At 43.3% G+C, this 25,400-nt stretch overlaps 1 protein-coding gene across 1 annotated transcript in view; it reads right to left on the bottom strand.

Moving 5' to 3' along the window:
- otog (otogelin) overlaps positions 1-25,400 on the bottom strand; it is a gene marked incomplete at both ends in the record, with an annotated part of 90,914 nt that overhangs the window by 48,452 nt on the left and 17,062 nt on the right. The window contains 9 exons of the mRNA XM_083759315.1: positions 1,845-1,888; positions 2,159-2,233; positions 4,659-4,824; positions 7,862-8,074; positions 8,585-8,709; positions 13,883-14,060; positions 18,852-18,984; positions 20,508-20,653; positions 24,218-24,382. Coding sequence (XP_083615441.1) covers positions 1,845-1,888; positions 2,159-2,233; positions 4,659-4,824; positions 7,862-8,074; positions 8,585-8,709; positions 13,883-14,060; positions 18,852-18,984; positions 20,508-20,653; positions 24,218-24,382 — 1,245 coding nt within the window. The remainder of the gene's footprint in view (positions 1-1,844; positions 1,889-2,158; positions 2,234-4,658; positions 4,825-7,861; positions 8,075-8,584; positions 8,710-13,882; positions 14,061-18,851; positions 18,985-20,507; positions 20,654-24,217; positions 24,383-25,400) is intronic.

Genomic DNA, 25,400 nt, shown 5'->3' with positions numbered 1-25,400 from the left:
CTTTAAAATAATAATATAAAAAACGATTTAAAAGAAGGTTTTTTGTGATTAATTAATCTCAATTAATCGCATATCAATAGGCCAATTTGACCTGATCATCAGTGAGCTTTTTTTTTAATGGATTTGGATACGAGTGAATCAATGAATAGTGACTACATAAGCATAGGCAATTAAAAAAGTAGTAATAATAATAGTGATAATATTATTATTTATATAATGCTTCTCTGAGTACTTAAAGACGCTTTTCAAGGGGAACATGAGAAAACAAATAAAAACTACTTTATTAGAGAAAAACTAAGACTAAATAAAATAAATTAAAGTGGAATGAGATAGCTGGGGAAAGAAATATTCTAGAGGTGTGTTTGAACTTATAGGTGGTGGCTGGCATGTCTTGTGAGTTTTGGGAAGTGCATAGTTTTGACAGGTCTGCCTGCTGTGGACAGTGAAACCCTGACCATTAAACACGGGCAGACGCAACGATACAGTATCATTCATTGTGAAGCCACTAAGCCAGCAACATGTTGATGCAAACAGACGTATACAGTAGCTGCTCGGCCTGCTCCAAATGATATTCCCATTCGTCTGTGTCTGCCCGTGTAAACGCAGCAACCCTCACGGGTTGGGGAACGGATGGAAAGTACCATAGTGTTATTAAGGAGGACTCCTTGTCTTCTAACGATATGGACCAGAGTTAAACTAATGTTAGCTCCCATGCTAACTAGTTGCTACCCTTGTCAGAAACAAGTTACCTTGGGTCGCAAGTACTCAAAATAGTGTATACATTTCCAACTCCCAAAGCAACCGATCTCGCTGTCATGATCCGCATTTGCCATTTTAGCGCGTGGTACTGTATTATGATTTTCGTTCTACCGGCGATTTCTGTCTGTGTAGTATCTATGTATGTGTTACAAGGGTTCGTGTGTCTGTGAATATATCTGTTACTGTTTACAACAGCCAGTGTAAGCCCGCCCACCTTGTAGACTGTCTCTGATTGGCTTACCCTGAAATCTGTTCCTACGTTAGCCAATCAATGACCTCTTCTGCGACGTGCTTTTATCACGTTAGGGTGTAAGCCATGTGGGCTGAGAGGCTAGTATGACTGCACAAAGAAACTGTCAACACAGAGAGCGCTCTCTCTCTCTGCACTGCAGTCAGCAGCACAGAGACGCCTGTATGATAGACTCACGGAGTCACGGAGCTGCGAGACTTTTCACTGATCACATAAGTTGACATAACGCCATAACGCAGGTAATGCTCGCACAATAACTATAAGGCCATTATGGAATGGGGGAATGTAAAGCGTTAGGTTACAAGTTACTGCAAATAGTAGTTACGTTATGTAACGTAACGCGATGTAAGGGCGTTGGGCACAACACTGCTTAAGACACGCAAAATACAGCCCCAGTGAATGCGAAAGGGTGCGCAGGATCGGAAATGACACCAAGCAAATCCACCGCAAAGACCGGACAAATCCAATAACCATCAATGCCGACAGAGATGCACAGAGTTATCAGTTTGAACCTCATGCTAATCATCAGTTGAGCTGCAAAGCGATGTAAAAGTAGAAGCAAGAATCTTTAAGATTCTTGATTCAATAAAGAATCAAGATTTTTGATAATTGATGAAACGCTTTCTGATAGATTATGTATATGTATTATATGTATGTCAATCTGACCACTCAATATACAGTACTGTCGTCATCAACTTCACAAGGCCATGGAACTTTATATCTCAATATCTGCAGTTATAGTTTGTGTTGACTCTCATGAGACATGATTATTGTGATTATTTCACACTATAAGGGCAGAATTCTGAGGATAACAGTGATACACAAAGCAACTTACCGGTGGCAGCACTTTGTGGAACTAGTTTGCCATTGTGACAAAGCCTGGAGAGAAGGAGAGAGTGGTTACACTGCAGTGATCAACGCAAACATCTGAAGGAGATGGAAGGTAGGGATCTATTTAAATACATCCATCATGGGTTAATGGAAAGAACAATGTGATGTAGGTTAAAAGAGAGATGTACTGGAAGGTCAATCTATATCTGAGGTTAGTATCAAGTGAGTGAGAAGTTGTCATTTGGTATCATGTATTCATCATGGACATGGATGATATCCTGGAGGCCAATAAAGAGGCAGAGAGAAGGCGGGGCTTACTGTAAACCTGCTGATGTCATGATGACATCGCCTGCTTCGTAGTCTGCCCCCAGGAAGCTGCAAGGACACTCGCCCCTGTTGACACGCACGCGCGTGCACACACGCACGCAGCCACACACACACACACACGCACACACACACACACACACACACACACACACACACACACACACACACACACACACACACACACACACACACACACACACACACACACACACACACACACACACACACACACACACACACACACACACACACACACACACACACACACACACACACACACACACACACACACACAATATAGCAATGAGCACAGCTTGCTCTCCCCGGATTAAGACTTCAGTACCAACAGTAGATCCAAATACATAAGACAAGATAAGCTTTTGTTTTATCTTAATGTACTTGTATCACCCTTTAAAACAAACTCCTTCTTGTTATGATACTCTTCTTGGGTGGAACAGAGTGGTGCTAAACCTTGTTTAACGGGGGGCTAAAAAGCCTTTGTAACATATAGGCCAGCGCCACACATCGGCCTCTGTACTACAAATTCTTTCTCACTGGTTATCAGATATCTGTGTCGTCCCCCGCTCGAATGGGAATGAAAGGGGGGTTTCAGAGAGAATTCCTCGATGTAACTCTAGCACATGGTAAGTAAGGCAGCATGCCATGCTAGGATGTAAAAACCTGGGGACATTTTAGGGGGAATTAAGTCTTCTAGGGCAGGTACAGGTTGAAAGAGAGAGTGCACAATTACCGAGGTCTGCTGGCTCTATAATGTCCACGGGAAAAGATACAAGGATTTCCACTTAAAGGCTGATCTAAACTTTAGAGCAAATACAAATATCACCTTGTGAGGACTTGTTTGGTTGAAGCACTCTAGCCAGCAGTTCCTAGCTAGCCAGTTGGCCAGTAACTGCAGTACCCGTCAGTACCACTTGGATCAACTGAAGCATGTAGTGTTTGTGTGTTCTCATGTGCCAGTGGCGTATCTACAATAAGGCATGGCCAGGCGGCCGCCTGAACAAAATCCATTTGAACACGCGACTGAGAAAATAGAGAGGACAAACACCAGACCTGAGAACTAATAGTGGGCAGCGGATTGGCTCGCTGTGTGTGAAAGGAGCTGCGAGAAGATCCAGCGCAGATAAAAGCGCTTGCCGGCACCCTCCCGAGCGTTTCTGAATATCTAGCAGGTTTGATATTTGGCTCTCTCGCCGACTGGACATCATACAGTATGAAATGTGTTGCAACCGCGCCCGAGACGGCCTGCATTACAGCCAATGAGAGCAAAGGACAGCTGTGCTCACTGCTCAGACATTGGCGTTGCGCGTAGAGCGCGACCCCCAATCACCCATTGGAATGCAAAGACACAAAGACACAAAGACACAACACATCTTGCCTGCCCAAAATGTAATTCCTGGAAACGCTACTGTCGTGTGTGTGCGTGCATAAGCACGTGTCTGTGTTGTTTTACAATAAGCATGCTGATTCGGAAAGTTTCTTGTCACGTAATCTAAACCTGCAGTTGCTATAGTATGGCAGTAGAGCTTCACTTTTATAATGTTGTATACAGCCAATGAGTGCATCATTAGCCATGCCTCTTGTTGAAGCATGATTGATTGATTGACCATTTTTTATTAGACAATAAAATGAAAACCGTACAGGGTCTACTCTGTACATTTGCACATTTGGGTCTATACATACACAGACATACATACGTGTACATAATGTACAGACATACAGGGTCTGTATACATTAGCACATTTGGTCCAAAAGGACATCACCGAAGAAAGACCTTGCGGTCTTGTTTCAATTCGGATCATTAAGGCATCATTAAGGTACTGCATACATTTATATCTTAGTTTTGCATTGGTGTTGCGCACCAAAAATAGCATGAGCTACGATAGCAGATCTGAAGTGATAATGTGGCAGATCTTTTGCTCTTTTTTGCACGCTCTCCATTTCTTTTTTTGATCTTTTTTTAAGTTGTACTGTACCACACAAGATGTAACAATAAAGCACAACCTTGAACTGTATAGCCTGAACCTTGTAGAATAATGGTGCACAAGCAGTGGTGTCATCATGGTCGTAGAACGTAGCACCACGCCGTGGTAGCAAACAAATTGTGACGTGCACGCGCAGGTACGGAACAGAACGGTGCACGCTTATGCACGTGTGTGTGTGTGTGTGTGTGGGTCTAAAATTCTCATACCCTATAAACAATATAGGCTTAACAGCAGTTCTGTGCGCATGCTATGCACACATGTAGGCTATGCACACGCACACACGAGTGCACGTGCGTGCGACCGTGGTACCGAAAACAAAATCACCATTACACCACTGTGCGCAACACCAATGGGCGCCTATAAGTATGAATCGTCTCCCTGCTCACTCGCCCCAAAATGACTCAATAGGAGAGCAATGATAAAAGCCACGAATCTATTATTAATTACGTACATGCAAATGTACGTGTTTTGTGTTCAAAAGCACTGACCTTGGCACACAGGCCTGTGAGCGACTGTTGTAAAAGGTGCCCCGTGGACAAACACATCCCTCCTCACACTCGTCCCCGCAGTGCTGCGGGATGGACAGCGCAGAGCAACGGCGCTGGCATGAAGACACACATGTGCCATACTCCATGGTCTGTGGACACGCGACGGCTACAGGGGGTTATAGCACACCATTAGCACAGGACAATCTGAACATAAAGTCTGTCTTCATACATACAAAACAATGACAGTCAGTTCATTCCATGTGTGGCAAACAAAAACATAATTGTGACCAGATTTGACTGAGAGACTGCCATCGCACAAATTCCAGCTTTTCACCAGAGGAGAAAAACATTTATTTAGTTTTTTACCCCAAAATGAGTTAATAGCACAGGGAGAATCGTCACATACTAGAGCATGTCTGAAATAAGTGTCAGAGGTGAAATCGACATGTAAATATGAAACAAATGCTTAAACATGTAGCTAGGTGTAATGTTAGAGACCACAGAAGTGAACCTTTCAAGCCTGTCTTCTCAACTCGCTGTTTTCTGCAAGACATACCTCTATAAGCCATATCTCCAAAACTGGTGGGTCAAACTGAACAACCAATATGTCAATTTGAAGCTATGATTCCCTGCTTTCATATGGCATAAAAAATTCAAAAACATTCAATGGCAGTCCCTCAGTCAAATTTAGTCTATATGCTGCAGTGCCAACCACTACCACATGAACCAGAACATCACTTTGGAATGGGTTCAAAAGCGACATAATTAAGAAATATAGGTTAGAAGAATAGCTAATTGGGCAAAGTGCTGATCTTATTATATACAATAGTTATTGTTATTACCATAATTATTCATTCTTAATAATTATTATTAGTATACATTGTAATTATATATTTAGTTATATTGGCTTGATTGTTTTTATTTAAATTGTTTGTATTTACATTTTGTCATTATACTGTGAGTGTGTAAACAAAGGAAAAAAAATCAACCTGAATATAAGTTTTGATGTATTGAGACACAAAGAAGGGGTATAGGACTCGATACGTTTTTCAATAAACTTCTTCCTACTCCTTTTTCGAACATATACACATAAGTTAAGGATTATGAAAGATCATTATTATTGTTTACGCTTCTTTTCCGTTTTTTATATTTACTTTGTCTTTTCTCGTTTATATTTGTTCGGAAATAAATAAATAAATGAAACAGCCACCCGCCTAAACTGCTGTAAGTAAGGACGTACAGTATCTAGCATGGGGGACATGGGGGACCTGTCCCCCGCTGTAAGCAAGGACGTACAGTATCTAGCATGGGGGACATGGGGGACCTGTCCCCCGCTGTAAGCAAGGACATACAGTATCTAGCATGGGGGACATGGGGGACCTGTCCCCCGCTGTAAGTAAGGACGTACAGTATCTAGCATGGGGGACATGGGGGACCTGTCCCCCGCTGTAAGCAAGGACATACAGTATCTAGCATGGGTGACCTGTCCCCCGCTGTAAGTAAGGACGTACAGTATCTAGCATGGGGGACATGGGGGACCTTTCCCCCGCTGTAAGCAAGGACATACAGTATCTAGCATGGGTGACCTGTCCCCCGCTGTAAGTAAGGACGTACAGTATCTAGCATGGGGGACATGGGGGACCTTTCCCCCGCTGTAAGCAAGGACATACAGTATCTAGCATGGGTGACCTGTCCCCCGCTGTAAGTAAGGACGTACAGTATCTAGCATGGGGGACATGGGGGACCTTTCCCCCGCTGTAAGCAAGGACATACAGTATCTAGCATGGGGGACCTGTCCCCCGCTGTAAGCAAGGACATACAGTATCTAGCATGGGGGACCTGTCCCCCGCTGTAAGCAAGGACGTACAGTATCTAGCATGGGGGACATGGGGGACCTGTCCCCCGCTGTAAGCAAGGACGTACAGTATCTAGCATGGGGGACATGGGGGACCTGTCCCCCGCTGTAAGCAAGGACGTACAGTATCTAGCATGGGGGACCTGTCCCCCGCTGTAAGTAAGGACGTACAGTATCTAGCATGGGGGACCTGTCCCCCGCTGTAAGCAAGGACGTACAGTATCTAGCATGGGGGACCTGTCCCCCGCTGTAAGTAAGGACGTACAGTATCTAGCATGGGGGACCTGTCCCCCGCTGTAAGTAAGGACGTACAGTATCTAGCATGGGGGACCTGTCCCCCGCTGTAAGTAAGGACGTACAGTATCTAGCATGGGTGACCTGTCCCCCGCTGTAAGTAAGGATGTACAGTATCTAGCATGGGGGACCTGTCCCCCGCTGTAAGCAAGGACGTACAGTATCTAGCATGGGGGACATGGGTGGGCAGAGAACACTCCAGAAGCGGCCCATTGAAATAGGGGGAAGAGGGGGTCTTGACATCAAGATGTGATTCACCATGTTAATGATTTATTTCAGACCTCCAGAATGGGGGGACTTTTTCATTATTTCCACAGCTCTCTAAGGTATATTAATGACATAGTAAAATGTTGAAAATGAGTGGAATGCCCCTTCATTCAGTATAGGATAATAAAGCCATGTCTCTGCCTCTGGTTTAAACGTATGGAATCATTACAAATATTGCATTTGAAGAGCCACACTTCAAATCAGGTATAGGCCTATAAGGTTGAATAAAGTATTATCTGTTTTTTGTATGAATATGTGTCAAAGAATTTGCAGCCGCACACTGCGTGCGTAGCATGTATCCTGTATGACTTCTCCTGATTGGATTAAATGGTATCCCAACCTGAAAATGTAGTTTATTTTTATTAAACAGCTGGAGAGACAGGACGGCCCCTGTTACTGAACACAAACTCTATACTATAGCAATGATTACTTTCAGAATATAAAACTATTTAACACTTAATTCAACACTTTTAACACAACAAAAACAGATTTTTGCTGGGGGCTGCCTGGAACCCCATCAAGCATCCCCCTCTTTGGACACTCCAAATATCCAAGGGAATGAAAGATCACATAGCATTCACACAATGCAAGTCAAAGGACATAAGACCTAACTGCCATATAAAAAGGCATTACCAGCACAGAGATATACTGGTTGTTAATTTATAATGTACCATGTACTTCATGATTGATCACTAGGCTACAAATAAAATGATTGATAATTTATTTACACGTGAGAGACTAATAAACATCCGAGGGGACAATGTGCCCTCTCGGTTTGACAACTCACCACAGTCGGCGACGTGAGATCGGAACTCGATGACCACGGAGAACTTCCGGCATTGGCGAGCGTAGTGCGCGAGCGCCGAGCAGAGGCAGGGCGTTCCGCACTTACACGTGTCCGCCCGACACTGATGGTAAAAGGGGGCGGGGCTAATGTACTCGTGGCAGGCAGAAAACACTTCCTGGTTCAAGATGTCACACATCTCCGAGGCGTAGGATGCTGAGCGAGAAGTTAAAACAAATTTTGTCTTTTAGCATGATACTGTGCGTGCGTGCGTGCGTGCGTGCGTGCGTGCGTGCGTGCGCAGGGACGTGCAGAGAGTGTTAGAGAGGCTGGGGCTGAAATCCCGTAAGAGGGCACTTTTGGACAAAATTAGCGATAATTGTAGATCAGCTATTTTCGAGGCGCAACCAAGCACTCTTTAGCTAGTGGAGATGCAGGTGTAACGGCATGGATTTCTAAACAAACTTGTTCAACACAAAATGCTGCGTTCAAGTTCAGGAGACTTTGGGGAAAAAAAGCATTTCTCCTGAATGCTGCCTTCGGGCATGGCGTATGGAAAGGAGTGGCATTTGCATTTCTTTCACCATTTAGTAAATGCTGCATTCAGAGAGTCTGGACAGGGCAGTTGTTTTACAGACGGGTATATAATGGCAGAGGCTGAAGCCCCCTTTGATGTCTATGTGTGCAGGTGCGTGTGCATGTGCGTGCCTGTCCGATTGTACATACCAGCTTGTTGGTGAGTATCACAGGGGTCGGGTTGAACCGGGACGTGGCTCTGCGAGCACGCCGATGGAACTCTCCAGGCACTCCCAAAGAGCTGCGGAGTGCTCTCTATCATACCTGAAGGAGAGCTGAGACAGACAGACAGACAGACAGACAGACAGACAGACAGACAGACAGACAGACAGACAGACAGACAGACAGACAGACAGACAGACAGACAGACAGACAGACAGACAGACAGACAGACAGACAGACAGACAGACAGACAGACAGACAGAGAGCTCCATTACAACACAGTTCAAAACCATTATCTCTATTCACACAGAATAACAACAAGAAATTAAAATGTGAATGTGATGTGAATCAGAGATTGTTAGATAGACAAATAGACAGATAGACAGATAGATAGATAGGGGTACCAGGGCGAGCGGAGAGTGGGGGGTATCACAGCACACAGGCCTGTGATGCACCTGGTCTCAAAGTGAGGGGGTCGAGCAGGTAGGGTCCTATTGCTTTCTATCTGTGATGTAATCTGATATCCTGTCACCAGACCAGGGGGAGAATGAGATGATGTTTTTTAGCAGAATGGTGCAGGTGTGCTGAGCTCATGACATGACAGGGGCTAGTAGAGGTGGATTGATAAACCATCTCCAATAAGCACCACAGGATCTTTCCTACTTTAACTTCTTGGTTGGTTTGCTTTTATTATTGATCTCCAGATTTGTCTTTTCTTTTGCTAATTCTACAATTCTTTCTTTATTTCTTACTTTCTTTCTTACATCAATCTCCAATCTTATTTTGTCTCTATAGTAAGGGCCGATTCATACTGCTCTTTTAGAGGTTCTGGAAAAGTCCTAGGGCCGAATGTATTTAGGCTCTATAAAAGGTCCTATGGCTTAATGTATTTAGGCTCTATAAAAGGTCCTATAGGGCCCAATGTAGTTAGGCTCTATAAAAGGTCCTATAGGGCCCAATGTAGTTAGGCTCTATAAAAGGTCCTATGGCTTAATGTATTTAGGCTCTATAAAAGGTCCTACAGGGCCCAATGTAGTTAGGCTCTATAAAAGGTCCTATAGGGCCCAATGTAGTTAGGCTCTATAAAAGGTCCTACAGGGCCGAATGTATTTAGGCTCTATAAAAGGTCATATAGGGCCCAATGTAGTTGGGCTCTATAAAAGGTCCTAGGGTTGAATGTATTTAGGCTCTATAAAAGGTCATATGGCTTAATGTATTTAGGCTCTATAAAAGGTCCTATGGCTTAATGTATTTAGGCTCTATAAAAGGTCCTATGGCTTAATGTATTTAGGCTCTATAAAAGGTCCTAGGGTTGAATGTATTTAGGCTCTATAAAAGGTCATATGGCTTAATGTATTTAGGCTCTATAAAAGGTCCTATGGCTTAATGTATTTAGGCTCTATAAAAGGTCCTAGGGTTGAATGTAGTTGGGCTCTATAAAAGGTCCTATAGGGCCCAATGTATTTAGGCTCTATAAAAGGTCCTATGGCTTAATGTATTTAGGCTCTATAAAAGGTCCTATAGGGCCCAATGTAGTTGGGCTCTATAAAAGGTCCTATGGCTTAATGTATTTAGGCTCTATAAAAGGTCATATGGCTTAATGTAGTTAGGCTCTATAAAAGGTCCTATGGCTTAATGTATTTAGGCTCTATAAAAGGTCCTAGGGTTGAATGTAGTTAGGCTCTATAAAAGGTCCTATGGCTTAATGTATTTAGGCTCTATAAAAGGTCCTATGGCTTAATGTATTCAGGCTCTATAAAAGGTCCTATAGGGCCCAATGTAGTTGGGCTCTATAAAAGGTCCTAGGGCCGAATGTATTCAGGCTCTATAAAAGGTCCTAGGGCTGAATAAAAGTCAAATCATACTACCTCACGGCACCAAACTCGCTTGTAAATACTGGAGGTCCTTGACATAAATATGTTTAAGTGGCTGAGAAATGAGCCTCGCACAGCAGGCAAATATCTGACTAGCCCTCGCTGGCGCGGTGCATGGTCCTCCTCCAGTTGTGTTTGATTGATTGATTGATTGATTGATTGATTAATTGATATATGTATTAACAGTTTGCAGAATTACAGTACATTTCAAGCACAACTCAATACAAAAACTGTGAGTGGACGACCCAATAAAGCATTACACTTGTTTACAATGTTTATTATTATTGTGGGTTTCAGTTTTATCATGCAGTGTGAGTCCGCGATATCCGATCTACAAGCTCACAACGCATCGCGCTGCGAGTAGAGCGCTGCTGAATGCAGCAGTTATACAACTAAAATGAAGTACTTTTTAGTGTGATGTGTGTGTGTTCTTGAATTCTTGTTCTTAAATGTGGGTTTATCTGCTGCGTCCCGGGCACCAATAAAGCGGCGCGCATGCTAGAAATAATAACATAAATAAAAAGGTGTCGGGCTTCGAGCCGGGCCAGGCTTTGTGTGTGTGTGTGTGTGTGTGTGTTAAAAGTGAGATGGGAGATATAAAGACCTATAATATGTTACCTCAATGAAGGAATATAGTAATAGACAAATGGCTAACAACTCTTAAATAAATCTAGGCTACTAAAGACTAATAAAGAGATTTATAGTTTCATTCTTCATTCTCTCAACAAGGAAGCCAATAAAGCTCTCCTTTGAATTGATATTTCATGTCCGTGAAATAGTCCATTAAGGACTTGACCAGTGATAATCTCTCTCTCTCTCTCTCTCTCTCTCTCTCTCTCTCTCTCTCTCTCTCTCTCTCGACCCGGCGAGGTCGCATGCACGCATCCACCTAAGTGACAGCAGACTGCTGGGCGAGCGCTGGCGCTTTGGCATGGGGGTCAGATCAACATGGGGTGCATACTTAGTTTAGACTAGTCATTGGTTAGACATGGGTTAAGGTTAGGTGTGCTGCCGGGTGCAGTACTTAGTTTAGACAGTTTTTGGTTTAGACTAGTCATTGGTTAGACCAGTCATTAGTCCTACAGTCTAAGGGTGGCAGCGGGGGCATTGTCTTGAGGTGACGTTCCCACTCCCCAAAACTCAAATGACGTTGCTTAATATTTATTTATTTTGAGCATGCAGGTTCCTCCAAATCCTGAAATGTAACATTATCTCCCAAGAAACACTAATTAGTCATCATACAGAACTAAATTCTAATTTTGATTTAGTTTTCCCCCTTTTTTATTTTGTTTTTGTTCATTAATATTTCATTAGATTTGTATTTATTTATTTATATATCAAAATAATGTCAAAAAATATGACAAAATACAATTTTCCACTGTTTTCGAAATACTACAGTATATTATATACTATATATAGTATTTCCGATACTGAGAAAATTCGTTCCACTTGTTCATTTTGTGAATTTGTGTTTCTAAAAGAGATTTCATGATGCTTTGAATCATTTACTAAAGAATCATAATCGAATTGACCTTCAATTCATCTGCACTGTTTTTTTTTTAAGATATTTTTTTTTGCGGCTTACGCCTTTTATTGATTTTTGAAGGGACAGACAGTAGGCTGACAGGAAACGGGAGAGAGATGGGGGGATGACATGCAGTAAAGGCCGTGTCGGGTCCGGGAGTCGAACCCGCGGCACACTGCGACTGGATTACCAGTCCGGTGCCCAGACCGTTACGCAACGGCCTGGGCCCATCTGCACTGTTCACCCACCACTTAAGTGTCTTGTAGCTAATAGAGGGTATACCCGCATGCATAAAGTGAGTTTAACGTCGTTTAACATTATTTAACACAATCAGATAGGACTTTTCTGTTTGGATGTATGGGCTGTCAAGGCCAGAAAGTAGGGGGTTTTTTGCCACTCAATAGGCGTTCCCGCATAACTTCCGGGTATGATGATGATGTCACGTAACCTGACGCTGCCAGATCCAAGAAGCTTGCTACACAAATTTGTTTCACAGCTTATTGGGATCTGGGATCGCGGAAGCAAATTCGATGACGGGGCTGTTCCTTTTTTTCAAGATACTTGGTAGATGATTGGATGGGACCGTCTGTCTATCACCGTGTGGGCGTGCAAACACAACCAATCATATTGACGTGTCTATATAGCTTCACATCCGGTTTCGCCCATGTCCCGCCCTTAGCTCACGCTGATTGGTCCAGTATGGAACGGATTTTTGTCAGCTCAACTGTCTGAGAGATCCCAGATGAATGCTGTGTTGGGATACATGGTTACCCAATACCGCCCTCATCTGGCAGCGTCAGGTTAGATGTCACGCGCATACCCTCTATAAAATCTCAATGAACATCATTCATTCTGAAATGTTCAACTGAAAGAAACTGGAGAACACCGTAATATAACAACATTAAAGGTATATTCAGTGATTTCACTTAATTCAAATATCACTTATTTTTTTGTTTTGTTGTGATAATCCTCCCTACTATAGAGTGTGCTGGCCATATAAGGAGTTCCTCCCTGTCCCCAGTTAACCCCTGGGGTCAAAAAACCTTAGGTTTCGTTTTTGACTCTCTATCCTGATTGGACGAAAGGCTGGGTCCCACAGCCAAAAACGAAACCTAAGGTTTTTTGAGTGAAATCACTGAATATACCATTAAGTACTAAATCAAATTTCCATGTAGCTGTTCTGAAGAATTTCATCTGGTGTAAATAATCAACAAATAGGGGGGGGGGGGGGGTGTTTTAATCAATAATTTTCTACTGCGTGATTGCAATTCCACCTCCCCATCCCCCACTTCAAAAGCATGATGCAGCTCCACGGCTGGCACTTTAGCGGACAACTTTGATGTATATCCACTTACGGCTGTGAGCAAACATCCGCCCTTTATGGCAGCCATTACTGGGCGCTACAGTGGCTCTCCTATTCGGCTAACAGTAAATTCCTTGTGGAGGTGGCACGTCCAGTCCACGTCCATCTCAGTTGGGCGCTCAGCTGTCCCCTCTAAAAGAGGTGATTAGGGAGGGCAGCTGTTTGATGCTGAGCCGCCTGGCCAGTGTGCATTACAGAGAGAGAGGCAGAGAGCACTTCTCTACAACCTCCCTCTCTGGCTCTGAAACAAGAGTATCCTCTCTCTCTTTCTGCCCGCATGAAACTCTGTCATTTACTCGTCCCCCGCCCTTGTCTCTCTTGTTCACTCTGTCTGTCTCTCTCTCTCTCTCTCTCTCTCCATCTCTCTTATTTCATTTAATTTACTCGTTCCCTTTATCGTTAACGTCATTCCCTATTTGTCCTCTCTCACTCCGTCACCGTCTGTCAGCCCAGAGAGAGAGACGTTGGTAAAACCAGTGCGGATAAAGGGAGTAGAGGTCAGGGGTCATCCCTGGTACACTTACAGGAAGTCGTCCTGGATGTTGCCGTTGAAGGTGCCACAGAGACCCACCGTGTTGTCCTTCCACTGGCCGTCCACCTGCAGGTACAGGCGGTACTGTGTCCAGCTGTACTGCAGCGCCAGGCCCAGAGACGTCTGGACATGGAGGAACATGGACGACAGCTCCTGGATGTGGAACACCTCTGGAGGGGAGGAGAGGAGAGGAGAGGAGAGGAGAGGAGAGGAGAGGAGAGGAGAGGAGAGGAGAGGAGAGGAGAGGAGAGGAGAGGAGAGGAGAGGAGAGGAGAGGAGAGGAGAGGAGAGGAGAGGAGAGATGAGAGAGGAGAGTTTTTCCTTTTCGCTCTTTTACACAGCGACCATCTCCAGATAAAACGTCAAAGTCCCGTTGCGTTCTCATTTATTGACCCTTTACACGAGAACGCACACTTTATGAAAACGCTATAATGTCGCTAGGTGGCGGTAACGGGCTGCCAAATAGACCAGTCACCCACATTACGTACAAGAAGAAGAGCCAGCTCCCCCTTCACGCAACCCTATCAGGGTTTTGCTTCCCGAACACAACGTGGTTGTGGCCGTCGCTCGTTGCTTTCTTTCTACTAACGCATCGAGGTGACAGATAGGCTGACAGACAGCCCAGAGCATGCAGGCAGAGCGTGCCACGGGATGGTTATATATTTTATAATACATTAGGCTACATAAACGCTACTGCTGCTGCCTATCGCAAGGCATTTTATTTACATCATGGTTTTACATTCACCATCGCTGATGAGCAGTTCTTTGTAGGCGAGGAGGGAGGCTTGTTCAGGAACTCCATTATATCATATCATTATATTATATCATAGGCAGCTACACTTATATCAGTGAAGCATGGCATACAACATCCTGGCTGGATCACTGTATATCGACAGCCGACGCTCATGACAGTATAGAGAAGGTTGAGATCTTGTATGATCTGGCCACAGCAGATCACATGCCTTTCTCTATGACTATAAATATTAAGGGTCTACCTGAGTTGGCCATCAATGATAGTCCAGAACAAGCAGTCAAACTGGACTGGGCAAAACTCACTGAGGAGGACCTACACCAGTACAAATCACTGACTGATGGTTACTTAAATAATATTACTATACCTGTTGAAGCTACTACATGTGGAAACATTAACTGTAAGGATGTAAGCCATTGTAGAGCCCTGTGTAATATGTATGACTCTATCGTCAAGTGTTTAATTAATGGAAGCAATCCTTTTAAAAGAAAAAAGAGTAAACATCATAACATGAGACCCGGATGGAATGTCCATGTCCATGATCTACATGTAGAGGCTAAAAGAGCTCTTAAATGCTGGGTCTTAGCTGGTAAACCTAGGCATGGCCCTGAGTGTGACCACAAGAAGCAAGCTAATGCTAGATTTAAATATGCTATACGCTATATTAAAAGAAATGAACAGGCCATGAGGGCAAATGCTATGGCTGAAAAGCTACAGAAAAATAATGTGTATGAGTTCTGGAAGGAAGTTAAGGTGGTAAATAACAGTAAGATGCCAATGCCTTCTAGCATTGATGGTACTACAGGGTCAGAAAATATTGCTGAGCTGTGGAGAAGACATTATGAACGTATCTTTAATTGTATCAAGAGCAATGTTTTTAATATTGGTGAGGTTACACACACTGATGGGGTGACTGTCACATATGACGAGGTGAACTATGCTATAGAAAAATTAGTTCTTAATAAAGCATGTGGCAATGATCAGATCTCAGCAGAACATCTGAAGCATGCTGGTCATCGAGTATCAGTACTACTTGCAATATGTTTTTCAGGGTTGTTGTTGCATGGCATACTGCCTGATTCTATGTTATCTGTCCTGTTGGTGCCAGTAGTCAAAAATAAAACTGGAAAGTTAACATCCATAGACAATTATAGGCCAATCGCACTGGCGAGCATAATGTCTAAGGTGCTAGAAGTCATCCTCCTGGACAGGCTCAAGGAATACATAGCATCCACCGACAATCAATTCGGTTTTAAGAAAAATCATGGCACTGATCTATGTATTTATGCACTTAAGGAAATTGTAAGTCAGTATAGTAGATGCAACAGTACAGTATTTATGTGTTTCCTGGATGCGTCGCAAGCCTTTGACCGTATCCATCATGGTAAACTTTTTCTAAAGCTACAAGAGCGAGGTGTCCCCTTATATCTGATAAGGATCCTGCAGTTTTGGTACTCACACCAAACCATGCAGGCTAGGTGGGGAACTAGTATATCCACACCCTTCCTAGTGTCCAATGGCGTGCGCCAGGGGGGAATTTTATCGCCTATATTATTTAATTTGTATTTGGATGACTTATCGAAACAGTTAAAAGAGTGTAAAACTGGCTGCATGGTGGGGGATCACCTTATTAATCACATGATTTATGCAGATGATTTGGTTGTACTCTCACCTTACAGTGCTGGCTTACAGCAGCTACTTAGGGTCTGTTCAAAATATGGCTTTTTGTACGATATCAAGTTCAACTCTAAAAAGAGTGTTGTTATGATCAGTAGATCAAAGGGCGACCAAAAGCTCACCTTTCCCTCCTTCTATCTGGCAGGTGAAGTCTTAGAGGTGGTAACAAAGTTTAAATACTTGGGGCACATAATCAGAGAAGATCTATGTGATGATGATGATGTGCAGCGCCAGTGCTGTAAACTTTATGGTCAAGCCAACATGCTGGCACGAAAGTTTCATATGTGTACAGACAATGTCAAAATAGCACTTTTTAAAACCTACTGTACTCCACTCTATACAGCTCACTTGTGGTGCCGATACAGCAAAGTGAAAATGAAAAAACTTCAGGTGGCATATAATGATGCTTTTCGTATATTCCTGAGACTCCCAAGATGGACCAGTGCAAGTGAAATGTTTGTGACCAGTAATGTACCTACCTTTCATGCTGTACTAAGGAATTTTATGTTTAAATTCATGTGTAGACTGAGGGAATCAAAGAATGTATTAATTATGGCCTTAACAGGGATCTCACAGAGTGATACAGTCTTCTCCTCATGTTTCTGGAAACACTGGAGGCAATGTTTATATATTTTTAATTGACAAGGACTGCCTGGAGTTTAAATAGCCTGTTACATAGGCTATCTCTGTGTTGTTGTTTTTGTATTTACTGTTATGTTTTTACATGTTGTTTGTATATGGACCCATTGTGTCTGAAATAAAGTTTTCAATCAAAATATATGGCTCTGCATCAATGTAATAAATATGCGCTGTGAGCCAACGTGAGACATGATGTCATAAGTTTTGCGGATTCACCGTTTTGCCTGTTTACATGGAGAAGGGATAAAACGGCATTCTCAAAGATTTCCACTCTTGAAGGAGGTTTCACTTTGTTGCGTTTTTACCTCCTGAAAACACTGTTCTCGTCTAAAGGGACACCAGTAAACGATACTTTATTTTGCCATTTTCTATGAACACCATTCTCGTGTAAAGACCACCTCTGTTTCACGAGCATGGGGTTCCTCATGGCAGGTTTTGCCATTTGCAGTTGTCATTTAATGACAATCACCTGCTAATTGACTACAATGACCTATTTCTTTACTAATGATACAGATCTTAAAGGTCATTACACACTGGCGAATTGGTGACGCAATTTATTCGTGCGAATAATTCGCATTTTTTTAAAACCAATTGAAATCAATGCAAGCTTCCACATCAGTGGCGAATGTGCGAATGTGCGAAAATGCGACAGTTTTCGCTCTTTATTTGTTCGCTCTGGTGTCGAATTTTGCAGACATTCGCAGGCGAACTGCAGCACCTCTGACCACGCTCGCGTGTGCGTGCGTGCCGTGGACATGGCACTTGGGTGTGCAACAGAGCAGCCGTCGGTCCGGCTACGCAGGTCGGGATAGCGCAGCAGCACACACTGTTGCACACCTCCCCTCCTACAACTCTGTTGGGTGTGTGTGCGCTCGCGTGTGCGTGCCGTGGACATGGCACATGGATGTGCAGCCGACCGGCCGTCGATCCCAAATGACTCTGGACACCACATCACGGTAGTGAAGAAGACAAGAAGTGGTGGAAAGGATAGTAGGATATAGGCTACCAATACAAACAAAAGAGGTATTAGCGCACGCTGCACACCAATAGTGAAGATCGACGTGCATGCTGAGTGCTGACCACGGGACGGGAGACAAACTTGTAAAGGAAGGATCGGTTGCACAGCTCGTAGTCACGAATCACGATACAAAACACTTTTATTAAAGACCAACGTTTCGGCACCTTGCCTTCTCTTCAGGGTATGAAAGAAAGGATACCAATAATGACATAACGCAGGAGAACAAGAGGAGTGGAGTGGAGTGGAGGAGGAGAGGAGAGGAGGAGGAGAGGAGAGGAGATTGGAGTGGAGGGCTGGCGAATATAATCGCACAATACGCGTCGCATTTATATGTGTACAGACGCGACTAAATTCGCCGGGCAAATATTTCGCATTTTTTGGATCGCTTATTCGCATCGCGTCGCTAATTCGCCAGTGTGTAATGACCTTTAGACATTCAAAACTAGTGTCATATAACAAGGTTTGTAGAATAATTTTCTTAATCATGCCAGATCCTTTGGGGGCAACAAGATTCACAGGGTTGTTATGACATACTTCCACACAAACATACAAAGGGCCAGTTACTTGAGCATGAGAACAGCACAGTGCGAGCAAAGGGGCTATGCTCCGTGGGACATCCTTGTGTGCAAAACAATGTCACCGATAACAGTGTCCTGAACAAAGTCCAGCATATTATGCGAACATAACCCATTCAATCCAAGGGTTAGGTTCACAGACTATGCTGGATGTTGTTCAGAAACATGTGTTACATTGTGTTGCACATAACAATATCCCTTGGAGCATATTAGCCCCTTTGCCGGTCAGGGCGAGCCCTTTGCAGCACCAAAACAACACGTGGACAATGAAGAGAGCGTGACGGTGGATATAGAGCGTTACCGTCAGAGTAGGGCAGTGAGATGCGGTATTGTCCAGACATGAAGACCTCCCCCAGGTGGCTCAGTGTGATCTCTGTCCTTGGGTCCTCATCAATGACCAGGGAAACTGATTGGATGCAAGCCCCGTCTAGGTTCTGCAATCGAAAAAGAGACGGTTTGACCACAAAGTGACTGCTGTTTGTCCTGAGGGGGGCGACGAATGCAGAGGTTGAAATTATACTGGGGGAGGGACGGGGGGACCTTCTTCAAAGTGTTTACCCTGAATTCCTCACAGGATCGTTCTCAAATACCTCTACTTTAAAGTCTATGTTTGACGGGATGGTAGGTTAGTCTGTCAGTGGGTGAAATGGGCAAAGTATGGGGCATGACGATGGGGTGTCTCAACGCAGAGCCCGGGTCTCTGAAGTTAGAGCCAATTAGTGTGTTGGGGAAGTGAGCGGAGTGACAGTAAGCGATCTGGCCACAATGAATCGTCTCTTTCATGAGCGCCACAGCACAGCGGCCAAGACTTCGAGTCCATCTACCACTCCTGCACCCACACACTCCGCCATGCTACCCCTACCCTTCCCATCGCTAACTTCCTAAAGTGATTCCTCAACACAGACACCATCCACCCCCCCTGGCGACACCCCCTCCCCGCCATCCTCTCTTCACCTCTACAACTACAAAGCCATTTCGAGCCTGTGTCTCTCAGGAGCAAGATAAGGTAGTCTTGTCGGTTTTGGCTGTTCAGATATGGCACAGCTAGGGGCCCATCTGCTCTGATGCGTGTGACATCGTATACAGGGGGGGGGGGGGGGGGGGGGGGGGGGCTGCCCATGCATTGAGTTGGCTTGTCAGCAGCTCAAAGGCTGCTAGGAAACTGGAGGCTCAGAGGAAAACCAACGCTGTGTTTTCACGGCTTTTCATGTTGTATCCGTCTATCAGAGTTTGACGGGGCAATTTCCAGGAGGATTCCATCATCACTCATCTCAAGAATCAAGAGGGTTTATTTGTCATCACTCATACTAGGTACAAGCAGCAAAATGCTTGTGTGAGAAGTTACAAATAAACCCTTTTGATTCTTGATTCACTTCCCACATGCAGTGCACTGAGATACAAATAAACCCTTTTGATTCTTGATTCACTTCCCACATGCAGTGCACTGAGATGGTTAGGGATCTTTCAACTGGAATCCCTATTTTGGGCATGTCATTATAGGTGAAAACTTCAAAACGTTACTTGTCAGTTAGGGTTATTATAATAAATAACTGAAAATCATCTGACAATGTAGTGACGTATACTAGATATATCTGTGGTACAAAGAGTGGTACAAAGCTGCTGTAATACAAAGAATGGTACTTTGTACTACTCTTTGTATCACAGCAGCTGTATCACTGCTATCATTGGACTCATTGGACTACTTCTCTGGGTACAAAGTTTGACTTCATTCTTCCAAATACATTTAACGAAAACATTTGACATTCTCTTAAATGAACATGTTTCACAGTAGAATAAGAGTACCTACTTCTTTGAAGTGACTCTAATGAATGAAAATGTTTTACTGAAGTAGAGCAGTCGTCGTCTTGTTGATTTGGCATAACTAAGCTTCTAAATAGTGCTTTTACACAGTAAGGACTCTCAAGTGTCAATTTAACTGAATAACATTCAGACTCACGGGGCCACATGGGGCATTCTGGATGGTGACCGTGAACCTCCCTGAGTTGCGACTCTTGGCCAGGACATATTGACAGGTTGCTGGGAAGGAGTAACTCCGACCGTCAAACGAATGGAAATGCATATCTCCGGTCACAGAACACTCTCCTGTGGAAAGAACAAACAATGCAAATGTGATCAAAGGTCAACCAGTAAACCAGTGATTCTCAAACTTTTTTTTTTAAGACCTTCAATTTGATATGTATTAGGCCACGGAACCCCAATTGATAGTAACCACCGTGTTACCCCTGGTTCCCCAAGCTTCACTGTAAAATCCCCTGAGTTAATTAAAACCAGAGTGTACAAATGTACACAGAGTTACAGACCTGTAAGGGTACATTAGTTCCTACTAGTAATCAATAATTTTGCCAGGGACCCCCTAGAAGCCCCTAAAGGACCCCACATTGAGAACCAGTGATGTAAATGCTGCAGGAATGGAACAGATTTAGTAAGTTGTTGTTTAACATTGATCATGTCTACTCTGCACACACTGGACTCTAGGAATACCAAACGACTCGCCCCTTTACCAACTCACCCCGCGAAGTGTTTTAATGTAGTTAACAGTTAGTTTAGTATTTCCCTCCCTCTCTGAAATCTGAAATTATCTTGATTTATTTGATTGAATAGTAGTCGATCTATATAAATTAAGAAACATGACACAGAGACGGTGACTGCTTACCGTAATTTCCGGACTATAAGCCGCGGCTTTTTACCCATGATTTGAACCCTGCGGCTTATACAACGGTGCGGCTAATCTATGGATTTTTACAGCTAACGCAGAGCCATCTCAGGCTCTGAGCTAACGTAGCTGCGGCTTATAGTCCGGTGCGGCTTATAGTCCGGTGCGGCTTGTATATGGGATTTTCCCTAAATTTGGCTGGTGCGGCTTATATTCAGGTGCGGCTTATAGTCCGGAAATTACGGTAGTTAAGTTAATTTAGGACCTTCTATGTAGCCCATGTTTTGTAATGGCATCATCATGCCATATGCCCGTGGATATACAGAGTGAACTTAACAATGATAAATGAATATGATAATACCTTTTATATCACCAACATGAATTATGTTTGTTATTTACAGCTAGAGTAGTGGGGCGAGATGGAAAAGGGGCGACCGTACCTGTTACCGAGTCTAGCATTGGAGGAATTGGAGGACCATTCCCTTTTTTCCCTCTTAAAAATCATACAAGTCATACATTTTATCCTGCTTTCTCATTAATGGTTATTTGTCTAAAATAGCATCCTGCAATGTTCTATAGCACTAATGTGAATCATGTGTGTCCATGTACAGTGTCGATAGTGTTGCGTCAAATGTCAACACAGACAGAATTCCTTGAATAAACCTCATTCACAGTACAATTCTTGGTGTTCATTTAACTCAAGAGATTCACTGGATGGACACACGTGTCACGTGATCAGGCGTAGCCAATCGGACGAAGGAATTTGTGGCGTGATGCTAGGTGGTAATATTGGCGAGAAAAATATGCAAGCACATTGAAGGTGGTGAAAGAGAAGCTTACAGTGATGCCATTATAAATGTTTTCGTATTTTGATCTTTAGTACATATCTGTACTTGTATCTTTATATCAGTATCAGTTGTATCCTTCTCACTCTCTGCCTGCCCATCCATTTCTACACTCTCAGAGTTAAATTAACACAGTATGATTTTTACAGCGTATCTGGCAAAACAAATTATAATTCATTTAATCTTCTTTGTATCTGTTCTTCATTTAGATACAAAATTAAAGGACCACTTCACCACTTTTCAACCTTTCAATCTTCATATAATAGGTCCTCACTGATAATCATGAAAAAATGGCGCAATTTTTTTCTACTCGGTCTGTGTCTCATAGGAGGGCTGTGGGAAGTTCAGAAAACCGTCTTCCAGTCCAGTGACATCATCGATGGGGAATACAAGCTAATAGAAACTGCAGGCTTTCTAGTTCTGAAAAGTTGCAATGCGAAGCCATCGTTCTCAAAAATATATAAACATATAAAGAAATTTGTAAAAAAAATCTTGTTTAAAAAAAAATCTGCCTAATGATGATGTCACTGGACGGTTTCTAAAGTGCCCACAGCCCTCCCATGAGACATAGACTGAGTAGAAAGAAATCCTTTTCATGATTATTAGTGAGGACCTATTACAGTATATGAAGATAGGTTGAAAAGTGGTGAAGTGGTCCTTTAAGTTAGAAATGTGAGACGGCAAGAGTGTAAAACGGAGGCACAAGGAGAGAGTAGCATCTGGATTTGTTCCCAGTAGCAAATGGTAAATGGTGCATTTATATAGCGCCTTTATCCAAGGCGCTTTACAGAGATTGTGCATTACATTCACCCATTCACACACACATTCATACACCGATGGCAGCGGAAACCATGCAAGGCACCAACTAGCACATCGGGAGCAATTAGGGGTTCAGTGTCTTGCTCAAGGACACTTCGACAGTAACTCTGGGGGAGCCCAGGTTCGAACTGGCAACCTTGCGGTTACCATCCAGGCACTCTACCCCTGATCCACCGCCGCCCGTAACGTGGTCCTTTAAGTTAGAAATGTGAGACGGCAAGAGTGTAAAACGGAGGCACAAGGAGAGAGTAGCATCTGGATTTGTTCCCAGTAGCAACTGAGGGCGGCGTGGATCCAGAGGAAGTCTTAAACGCTCAGCCGTTGACACACACACTTACTGTATAAGTCATTAAGCCAATAACGGAATTTCTAGATTTGAATTGACATGGTCCTTGTGACTTGCACACTATACTTTCCAACAAAATGTTGGAATGAGGACTTTATTCACACAAACAAAAGCCATGTCATAATAAGTGTCATAATCATACATACAGTATTGATCAACCCTTCAAACATTTGTACACTCTCAGAGTTACAGACCATTTGCTTCCTAACTATCAATCATTTAGCTAGGGACCCCCTGAAACCCCTTCAAGGATCCCTAGGGGGTCTGTGGGGGCTCTGGTGACACTCACAGTCACCAGACGCTTCTTCTCAACTGAGAGTGAGGAGTTTCATAGAGATTAACGCTGCTGAAATTCTATCACCAGTTCTCAACACATAAATGTATATGATTATGATTATTATTATGACATGAATGATTGACAATGACATGTTAGTTGTCCAAATATATTGCCTCATTCCAAAATGTGTTGCAAAGGTCCAGAAAAGATGTGACTGCATGCAAGCATTTAGAAAATAATCTATTTAAGCAATAGAATGTTTGGCCATAGAACTCAAATGAAGTGAAGCAATGATAAAAGCACACTGTTGTGCAGCATTAAGCAATGACACACATATAAGCACTAATAATACTGACAAATTAGAATGATTTCAGAGGCCTCATTACACATTCAGGGTTAAATGAACTCCCATGAGTAAAGGACCTCACCCCACAATGTTTCATTGGTAAATATTACCATTAAGCATCCAGTGTCACATGCTGTGATTTGACGCCGGTGACACAGAACTTCAGTGTTCATTTATCCATTTGCACAGTAACTCTGAGAAAGTACAAATGAAACCAAATGAACCCTGCAAGTCAATTCGGTATACCATTCGTTCATTCTCAGAGTTAAATTAACACTGAGCATTTGAGTGTGTGTACACGCGAAAGCTCCACACAAGGCATTACTCTTAATGTCACACTGTTGATGGAAGAGAACGCACCTGGACAACTGTGTTCGGTGCAGTTCCAGACTCCCCCGGCGCATGTGCTGCAGGAAGAGAAAGCAGAGACGTCCACCAGGTGGTAAGGAATATGAAATCCTGCACTAATCACACATAGGACCTGGACCTCATGGAAGACCGGGATAAAAACCCAGCTCCACTGGTCTGAGATTAAAAAGAGCATGTTATGGACCCTGCACTGTTACTCTACCGCTATATTGTTAGCATAAACCTGCAGTTCCCAGTGCCAGCATACGCGTTCACTTTAGAAGACACAGTTTCCCCCCCCCCCCCACACACTCGCTACACACACTTGAGTATCATTGGAACAAGCACACACTGTTTACCTTTCGTCACTGGGAGCTGCCCAGTGCAGCCCCAGTCTTCTACAGTGGGGCCACTGGGAGCTGCCCAGTGCAGCCCCAGTCTTCTACAGTGGGGCCACTGGGAGCTGAGGGCTGAGGATCAAGTGACTTGCTAAAGGACAACTTGATAGTAGTTATTGAGGGATGGAAGAGTGTTTCTCATACACTAGGGCTCCATCTTGCGCCACCCTTATCCCTTATCCCTAAACCTATTTGCCATTTTTAACTATTTTGAAAATCATTTTAAAATAGTTCAACTAGCCGATCTTTAAAATAGTGAAGAATATGGCAAATAAGTTTAGGGATAAGGGTTAAGGGGTGGCGCAAGATATAGCCCTATGTCCATATTCAGGATTTTCAAAAACCCATATTTCTCACCTCTATGTCCTATTGATACTGACTGTATTATGGCTATAAACAAAGATTATTATTATTATATTCATTCATTCATTCAGTCAGTCATTCATTTATTTATTTTCTGGGAATAATGTTTTCTTCTGTATGTATTAGTAGTATTAAAGTAGTAAGTAAGTAATAGTATTATAAATTATCTGATAATGCCGCTCGATCACGGAAGCAGTGTAAACTTTAACCTTTTGTACACAAATGTAAGCTTGTTGTGCCATTTAATTAAATTTATTTTATTGTGTGATTAGATGCTAAATGTCTAATTGTAAATTAGATTATAGCCTCTGTTCAAGTTGTTCTCTCTCTCTCTCTCTCTCTCTCTCTCCTCTCTCTCTCTCTCTCTCTCTCTCTCTCTCTCTCTCTCTCTCTCTCTCTCTCTCTCTCTCTCTCTCTCTCTCTCTCTCTCTCTC

This window comes from Protomyctophum parallelum, assembly GCF_964188405.1.
Source record: "Protomyctophum parallelum genome assembly, chromosome: 2".
NCBI lineage: Eukaryota > Metazoa > Chordata > Actinopteri > Myctophiformes > Myctophidae > Protomyctophum > Protomyctophum parallelum.
Note: the sequence above shows the minus strand (reverse complement) of the source record. Positions and strands in the feature narration are given on the sequence as shown.